The 9,196-nt window shown below is 55.9% G+C and overlaps 2 protein-coding genes across 2 annotated transcripts; both read left to right on the top strand.

Annotated features, from left to right (window-relative positions):
• The first annotated feature begins 2,524 nt into the window (after nucleotides 1-2,524).
• On the top strand, nucleotides 2,525-3,427 carry FFAR1 (free fatty acid receptor 1). The gene has a single exon (XM_058530900.1). The coding sequence runs from the start codon at nucleotides 2,525-2,527 to the stop codon at nucleotides 3,425-3,427; it is 903 nt and encodes a 300-aa protein (XP_058386883.1).
• Nucleotides 3,428-3,478: 51 nt separating this feature from the next.
• Nucleotides 3,479-8,776, top strand: FFAR3 (free fatty acid receptor 3). The gene is made up of 2 exons (XM_058530924.1): nucleotides 3,479-3,629; nucleotides 7,209-8,776. Exon 2 carries the CDS (start codon nucleotides 7,220-7,222, stop codon nucleotides 8,204-8,206), a length of 987 nt encoding a protein of 328 aa, XP_058386907.1. The 5' UTR covers nucleotides 3,479-3,629; nucleotides 7,209-7,219; the 3' UTR covers nucleotides 8,207-8,776.
• The last annotated feature ends 420 nt before the right edge of the window (nucleotides 8,777-9,196 follow it).

Raw genomic sequence — 9,196 nt, 5'->3', positions numbered from 1 at the left:
CATAAACCTGCTTCATGACCAATTGACCGAGAGATGTGTGCACACCACCAGGGCGTGCACAGCAGGTGGCCAGGAAACTCTGAGGCCAGGGACTCCAGAAACCGGGCAGCCCTCCGCCCAGCCCCAGATCACACCATCCTCCCAGGGCCCAGACAATTGACCATTCGTTCAACTTGCAGAGCCCTTGCTCTGTATGCAACAGGCAGTGGACAAAGCAGACAGAAATCTTTGCCCTCGCTGACCAAAATTCTAGCAGAGGAGCCAGCCAATCTGATGCTGCAGAGTCGTGGGTGGTCTGAATAAACACAACACAAGATGAAAACAGAGAGAGTAGCTGGAACAGGGGAGGGGCCCATTTGGTCGGAGGGATCAGGAAGGCCCCTTGAGGAGGTGACACTGGGCAGAGACCTAACCGCCAGGCGGGCAGGGCCGAAGCAGGGAAGATCTTGAAGACCTGATGTCTCCCTTCGCGCTCAGCTTCACTCTTCTCCCAAACGCTTACAGGAGGTGAAATGTCGTTCCTTTCGATTTTTCGCCCAGGTCTGTGAGTTTCTCAGTGTTTCCCAAACACCAACGACAAGTGGCAAGTTCTTCTACATTCCAAGGGAGGTGATGGGCCAGACGTGTAGGACGTGGAAGGGAGGCAACGAAGAGTCAATTTACTGACTGAGATGGAGAAAGGACGTTAGATCGTTTCTCTGTAGGGAGTTGTTTATATGTTAGAACCCCACGCTGACCCACCTGGGGCCGGCAAGAAGCACCTCCAGGAAACCACTCAGAGAAGGTTCTTCTGGGTGACTGGGAATTTGAGAGGGGCATGGTGGCTGACCCACACACCCGAGGAAACTGAAGTGGAGAGAGAGGCTGTGTTATCGTTCTGAGGCAGCAGAGACAGACAGACAGAGAGACACACGCACAGTCAGGGATAGAATCGCAGAGACAGCCTGGGGCCGTTTTAAATTTGACTTAGGAGGTCTGCCCAGAAGGGCGAGGTGACCCCAACAGGGAGGTAGGCGGCGGAATTCCCTGAGGCTGAGGGCCCTTTGACATCCCCACGGCCCTGAGGGGGCAGAGTGGAGACCACAGCCCGGTCACTCCTGTGCTGCCCACAAGACTTGGATTGTCCCATGTCTCTCCTCCTCCTGGCTCCTGCCAATACTGGACGGGTCAGAAACCCTGGCCATCCAGCCAGGGTGGGCAGGAGAGGGAGAACAGAGGAGCCCTCTCCTCAAAAAACGTGCCCACGTCCAGCACAAGTCAGGGGAGGGCAGAAGCTATCGCTTGCAAGGATGGTTTCATTCTCCCACACGTTAATTACCAGATAGATGGTGCAGGGGACTAAGGTGACCAGGGTACTTTTTGTTATCTAGGTGGGAGCCAGTAAAGTCTGGGGCTTGCCCACGGGCTCCTCTGGGAGCAGAAAATCTTAGCCCTCAGAGCAGATTTGAACAGGCTGCGGTGGGGGCGGTGGGTGTAAAGCTGTGTTCTGGTTGCACCCACAAACTCTGCTCCTTCAAGGTGCCGCCACATGCTCCCCACTCTGCCCAGAAAAGCCCTCGTTTCTGCCCTCTCCCCTTGCCGTGTTTGCACCATCACCTTGAACCCTCACCTCCTCAGTCCGGCTGAGATGCCCCATTAGCTGCTCACCCAGGTTGCTAGTGCCTCGGCCTAATGGCCCTGCCACTCCGCCCTCTCTCCCTTCCGGCTCACTGCCCATCCCGGCACCCTCCCACGGCCCAGCGAGGGGGACTCCTGGCCCTCAGAGACAGCTGGCAGCGCCAAGAGGTGAGTCCCTCTTTCTGTGGCTCCTCTCTTCACCGATGATTATCTCCCAGGCCCCCAGGGCCCCCTGCTTAGGGTGCCCCCTGAAGTCGGCCAAGGTCATTCCCGGTGACACTGATAGGACCTGGCTTACCCTTGGGCTCTCCCCTGGGGACCTCCTTCGCCTGTCCTTTGCCACACCCTCCACCCAAAGCCCAACTTCTCCTCTGCTCAGCTAGGAGTTGCCACCACCTCCACCGCCTGCCCTGCAGACTCCACTGTGGGGGGCGGCTCCTTCTCTTTCCAGGGAACTGGGCAGAGGGGGGCAAATCCAGGGTCTAACTTCCATTCCTTAGAAAAACATGTGCTGTGGGGCCCAGCTCTGTCCTGAATTCTCTCCACCCCCTCTCTCCCCAGACTCACAAATCAAGAGGCCGTCCCTCTGTCCCTCTTATGGGACCTGCACGCCTATGTTCTGTCTTCTGTGGCTCCACGATCACTCTCTTCATTTGAAGAGGTGATAACGTGGCGACAGCAGAGGCCGAAGGGCAGGCAGTCGTCCCTTCCTATCCCTGCTGGACCGCTAACTGGCTGCCACCTCCCTCTCTGGGCCTCGTCTCCTCAACTGTCTCACTGGATGGCTTCGAACACCCCAAGCAGTGCTGAAACCAGTTCGTGAGTCCAGGAGCTCCTCGTCCCCGGACCCCGAGATCTGAGGACAGGCAGCAAGTGGGGCACAGGAGGGAGGAGGCCGGCCGGCCCCATGGACCTGCCCCCGCAGCTCTCCTTCGCCCTCTACGTGGCCGCCTTTGTGCTGGGCTTCCCGCTCAACGCCCTGGCCATCGGAGGCGCCGTGTGGCACGCCCGGCTCCGCCTCACCCCCAGCCTGGTCTACGCCCTGCACCTGGGCTGCTCTGATCTCCTGCTGGCTTCCTCTCTGCCCCTGAAGGCGGCAGAAGCCCTGGCAGGGGGAGCCTGGCCACTGCCGGCTGCGCTCTGTCCTGCCTTCGCCCTGGCCCACTTTGCTCCGCTCTATGCGGGCGGAGGCTTCCTGGCCGCCCTGAGCGCAGGCCGCTACCTGGGAGCTGCCTTCCCCCTGGGCTACCAAGCCATCCGGAGGCCGCGCTATTCCTGGGGCGTGTGTGTGGCCATATGGGCCCTGGTCCTCTGTCACCTGGGGCTGGTCCTTGTGTTGGAGGCTCCTGGAGGCTGGATGGACAATACCACCAGCCCGCTGGGCATCAACACGCCAGTCAATGGCTCTCCAGTCTGCCTGGAGGCCTGGGACCCAGCCTCAGCGGGCCCTGCTCGCCTCAGCCTCTCTCTCCTTCTCTTCTTTCTGCCCCTGGCCATCACAGCCTTCTGCTACACAGGCTGCCTCCGGGCACTGGCCCGCTCAGGCCTGAGCCACAGACGGAAGCTGAGGGCAGCCTGGGTGGCTGGCGGAGCTCTGCTCACACTGCTGCTCTGCTTAGGACCCTACAATGCCGCCAACGTGGCTGGCTTCCTGCACCCCAACACGGGGGGCCGCTGGCGGAAGCTGGGGCTCATCACAGGTGCTTGGAGCGTGGTGCTCAACCCATTGGTGACCGGCTACTTGGGAGGGCGTATTGGCCAGAGGACAACATGTGTGGCGAGAACAAAAGGGGGGACGTCCCAGAAGTAGTGGCTGCTGCTGGGGGGAAGGGGCGTGAGGCAGGAGAGCCTGGCTGCTTCTCCAGGCCCCTTGTGGGGGCCGCTCCAAAGAAACTGCAGGCGCCTTGCCTGGGGGCGTCCCTGGAGCCACTTACAGGAAGAACGGAGTCTGGCAGAAGTCTGCATCCCAGTGGGAGAAGGATGGAGGCCGGGAACAAGGTGGCAGGAGGAAGGTAAGCTTGCCTCTGCACACATCAGCATGAGTCTCCCCACCCCGTCTGTCTCTCCTCTCCTCGGTCCTTACGTGCTATGGACAGAGGCCTCTCACTGCGGGGAAGGAGGAGGGAAGTTTGCTTCTGATCCAGAGCAACTGCCACTCTGATGACACACTTTGGGAGACGCTACTCCAAAATCATTTCCTAGGGAAGAACGTTTTCATTTCTGTATGAGAGAAGAGGCAGGAGGCAAGATAATGACACTGTTATACCACTTGGAACTCACAAGGGGGCAGCATTAGAAGGAGGGAAAATATTAGCAACACAGAAACAGCCGCAAACAAATATCGAGTCTCTCATACGTGACAGTCACCACACCAACTGCGTTACACATGTTGTCTCACTTCATCCTCACACAATCCTTTGATTTAGCTGTGTGGCTGCTGTACAGAGGGGCAGGTTGTTCACTGTACAAGGGCGCCAGGCAGAGGGGCAAACACTGACTAAATTCTAGCTCCTGCTTTGCTCACCAAGCCATGCGCCTGGCACGGGGCTGCTTCCATCCAGGGGAAGAAGCATCTTATTCCAATTTAAACAAAGACACCGCCCACTCCTCGAGCAGTGCACATTGGCGCAGGGTGGTGCCCGCCTGGAGGGGGGTGCCTTTTCCTGATTTGCACACAGGCGCTGCATGAGGGAGCTTCAGTCCTGGAGCCAGGTATTAATATCGTCTTCATTTTGCGGCGTTAAGAAATTTGCCCGAGGACCTACGGCAAGGAAAGGGTGGGATGTGATCCTTCAAGGAGGGACCCACAAGGGTCAGGGGACATTTGGAAAGCTTGGGGTGTCGGGGTTAACGACTGTCTTTGTGGTCCCTTTTGCAAAGCTGAATGGTGGCCCACTGAACCCACGAGAGATCGGGCAGAGGAGGGTGGCTGAGGAGGAGACAGACACCTGGACGTCTGCTCTGCTGGGACGAGGGGTGGGAGCAGGCTTGTTCCTCTGAGGATGAGGACGCAGGGAGCACAAACCGTGGTAGCAACGTGCCCGGCGTGTGTGAACTGGTTTATACGCATCCCCTCTTTTTGTGCTTAGACATCTCTAAGGACAAGGAATTTAGATTTATTTCTCCATATAACCCCAGCCCCTACCAGAGAGCCTCTCACATAGCAGGCCCTCAGTAAGCGTTTGCTGAATGAATGAACGCTCCTAACAGCCCTCCAAAAAAAGTTTTATTTTATTACCCCGTTTTATGAGCATGGAAACAGGCCAGGGAAGTTAAGTAACTTACCCAAGGCTCTACAGAAGCCAGAAACAAGTTTGTTCTCTGCATGGCAGTGACACCAGAGAATTTCAGCAAAAGCCCGAACTCCAGCCCAGCTGGCTCTCTGCCCCTCCCCAACGCCGGGGACTACTCTCGGCCACTGCTCCACACACCTGCTAAGCTGGGCCACTTCTTCCAGTTAACACCTAGTGGAGATTTCAGTTCCTCCCTGGGGTCCACGGGCCCTACGTGATCTTCCCCCAGCATCCTCTGGTGACCCTTGTGCCTTGAGCCCTAAGCCTTCCCCTGTGTCTCCAGCAGCCTATGCGCCGCCATGCCTTCTGCCGCAGTGTTTCCCCCAGCAGCCCTCTGCCTCTGTATTCTGACGTCTTCATTAACCTCCCACCACTCAAGCACCTCCCCCACAAATGTAAGCACCATGACAGCAAAAACTCTGTTTTGTTCATTGCAGGACTTGAAACAACTTGTTTGAGATGAAATTTACATATCATAAAATTCACCCATTTTAAGTGTACAATTCAATGATTTTTCGTAAATTTACTGAGGTGTGCAACTATCACTATAACCCAACTGAGAGCATGTTCATCACCCCAGTAAGATCTCTCACGCTCATTTACAGTTAATCCCATTTCCACCCCCAACCCCGGGCAACCAGTAATCTACTTTCTTTCTCTATAAATTTGCCTATTCTGGACATTTTATATAAATGGAAACATACAATCTATGGTCTTTTATGTCTGGCTTGTTGCACTTAGCACAATGTTCTTGAGGTTCATCAATGCTAAAGTACGCATGTGTATTTCATTCCTTGTTACTGCCAAGTACTGTTCCATCATGTGGCTATGGCACATGGTTTATCCATTCACCAGCTCATGGACCACCAGGCGGTGTTTCCTCTTTTGGGCTGTTACGACTAATACCATCATGAACATTTATGAGCAAGTCTTTGTGTAGGCATGTTTTCATTTCTCTCAAATAAATACCTATAGGTGAATTGGCTCACATGGTAAATCTAGGTTTACCTTTTTAAGAAACTGCCAGACTGCTTTCCAAAGCAGCTCCATCATTTTATATTCTCACCGGCAATGCATCAGGATTCTCATTTGTCCACATCCTTGTTATTATCTGATGTTTTTGCTTATAGCCATTCCAGTGGGTGTGAAATGGTATCTCATTGTGCTCTGTAAATATCTGAATGAATAAATAAACAATCTCTGATGCTGGATAGAACTTAGGTGTGAACCCTTGTGGTGATACTTAAGCTGTTTTACCTGGAGCAAGTCACATCGCCGCTGTGGGGCACAGGGATTTCAAGACATAGTGGTGGTACCCTCAGAAACAGAGTGCTATGGATTACGTGCCCACTAAATGTAGCTGCCGTCATCATTGCCACCATTAATATTTATTATCATTGTTACCATCACCCAGAGACAAGCCCACACCAGTGATAGGGATGACAGCAGCTAACATCTGTTAAGTGATCCCTACAACATGCCAGGCTCCATTCTAAGCATCTGACGTGTATTAATGCTTTAATCTACACAACAACTCTATGAGATTGGTACTATGATTATCGCTGGTTTACAGGGGAGAAAGCAGAAGTTCAGAGAGTTTGTCACTTGCCCCAAATTAGAGTTAGTAAGTGACAGGGCTGGCATTGAACTCAGGACCTTGGCTCCAGAGCCCGTGCTCTCTATCACTGCATCACAATTCCTGCCCTTACAAGGCAAACTGGATGAGTGCCATTCTAGAGGAGCAGACAAAATTCAAGTGGAGGATCAAGGAGGGGAAGATGAAGCTGCTTGGTCTTGGTTAGGGCATCCCATCTGAGGCTGCCCGAGGGGCAAGGCACACAGTTGTGGAATTTGCTCCTCGTTTTGCATACTGGCGTGGCTCTGGTCACAGAGCTAAAGGCATCTTTTGTGCCGTTGCTCAGCAGTGAGTGACGTCATGGGCACTGTCAGGTCTTTATCAGTTCTGCCAGATAAATAGCCAACCGTACATGTTCTGGAGGAGCCGGCAAGGTACTGAGCCGCAGCGCATTTGGGTCCTCAAATAAGAGGTGAGCGCGGGGCCCTGAGGAGCCGTGTGGAGGGGTGTCCTGGTGCTTGCTCTACTGGGGAAAGGGACAGGGGACGGCATGACCAGGAAGACAGGCGGGCTGACCCCGCTGGGGAAGGCATCGGGGGTGTGAAGGAGTGAGGGTGGGACAGCATTCCTGCTGGTAGTTGAGATGCTGCCGGTGGGGGCAGGGGGAGTCCCCCGAGACTTCCACCTCCGTGTCTCTATCTCTTTCTCTCTCTCTCCCCCAGTGGCCGTGATCATGGACACAAACCCGGAGCAGACCTTCTTCTCCAGCAACCACTGGCTCTTCTTCTCCGTGTACCTCTTCACCTTCCTCGTGGGGCTCCCCCTCAACGTGGTGGCCCTGGTGATCTTCGTGGGCAAGCTGCGGCGCCGCCCGGTGGCCGTGGACGTGCTCTTGCTCAACCTGACCCTCTCCGACCTGCTCCTGCTCCTCTTCCTGCCCTTCCGCATGGCAGAGGCGGCCAGCGGCATGCTCTGGCCCCTGCCCTTCGTCCTCTGCCCCGTCTCCGGATTCCTCTTCTTCACCACCATCTACCTCACCTCCCTCTTCCTGGCGGCTGTGAGCACCGAGCGCTTCCTGAGCGTGGCCTACCCGCTGTGGTACAAGACTCGGCCGAGGCCGGGCCAGGCTGGCCTGGTCAGCGGAGCCTGCTGGCTCCTGGCCGCCGCTCACTGCAGCGTGGTCTACATCATCGAACTCTCGGGGAACTCTTCCCAGAGCCAGGGTAAAAACGGGACGTGCTACCTGGAATTCCGGGACGACCAGCTGGCCATTCTCCTGCCTGTCCGGCTGGAGATGGCCGTGGTCCTTTTTGGGGTGCCCCTGCTCGTCACCGGCTACTGCTACAGCCGCCTGGTATGGCTGCTCGGCAGGGGGGCCAGCCACCGCCGGCGGAAGAGGGTGGCGGGGCTGGTGGCAGCCACGTTGCTCAATTTCCTCGTCTGCTTTGGGCCCTACAACGTGTCCCATGTCGTGGGCTACATCCAGGGCAGAAGCCCGACGTGGAGAAGTTACGTGCTGCTCCTTAGCACCCTGAATTCCTGTGTCGATCCCCTCGTCTACTACTTCTCATCGTCTGGGTTCCAAGCCGACTTTCAGGGACTGCTGAGGAGGCTGACTGGGGTCTGGGGTCCTGGGAGGCAGGAGAACAGCGAGCAACCGCAGGAGAGGAAGGAGGGAGAGGAGCAGGTGCAGGAGCCGCCCAACAGAGAGAACAGGTAGTGGGCTCCGGAGGGCCGTGGAGTGGGTGGCCGAGTGGCCCGGGCTGACAGACATATCATCCCCGGGGCAGATCCTGGCTCAAGCCAGGCAGGACCTTGGAGTGGCATGCCGGGGACCGTGTGGCCCGGGGCAGAGCAGGCGCCCAGCCTTCCTGAGGATGTGCTCACCAAAGCCCAGTTCTTGATCCCACCATGCTGCCCCCCCTTCCCATCCCCACATGCTATGGATTCAGCCCTGAGAAGTAGCCGGGGTGAGCGAGGGCTCTGGAGAAAATGAGCTCCCATGGCAACAGGCCGGCGGCCGTGCTTCTCGGACGGTAAAGAAGGAGTTGAGGGCAGTGTCCAGGGCCTGAGGGAGTTGCCCAGGGCCTTGGGACAGGGCAGACGAAGAATCTACCCTTCAGAGCTGCTGATCCGGCAGGTCAGGAGTTGGGGACAGGACTTCAGGCCTGAGGGAGCATCCTGCTCTCACATGGGCTTTTCCAGAAAGTTTCCGTTGTTCAACCAATTCAGATTTTCAGGGACAGTTATGGAAAATGATAGAAGAAAAATTACCTAAATAAATTTGATAGCAGACAAAAGAGAATGGTCTTATTCTGTGTTTTCTTGTGGTGTACGTGGGTCAGGTGACATTGATAGATGGCAGAATAAAACATCTTGACTCTGAAGGAAAAGGGCAAAACAGTAAGATGCCTCGATGCTGGGAGAGGATCTGGGTTGGAGCAATAAAAATAATAGCTAACTTATCTCAAGGACCTGGCCTGACACGTTATCTCCTCCAGTCCTCTCAATAACCACGTGGCAGGTACCATTATTGTTCCCATCCTACAGGTGAGGGAGTGAGCCCAGGGAGGTGAAGGCTCTGACCTGAGATCCTGCAGCCAGTAAGTGACTGCAGCAGGACTGGACCCTGGAATTAGCTGACTGGGAAACCCATGCCCCTCACCCACTCCGCTGTTCCACCTCTGGCTGTGCTTCCTCCACTGGGCCG

The sequence above is a fragment of the Diceros bicornis genome, chromosome 34 (assembly GCF_020826845.1).
Source record: "Diceros bicornis minor isolate mBicDic1 chromosome 34, mDicBic1.mat.cur, whole genome shotgun sequence".
Lineage (NCBI taxonomy): Eukaryota > Metazoa > Chordata > Mammalia > Perissodactyla > Rhinocerotidae > Diceros > Diceros bicornis.
Note: the sequence above shows the minus strand (reverse complement) of the source record. Positions and strands in the feature narration are given on the sequence as shown.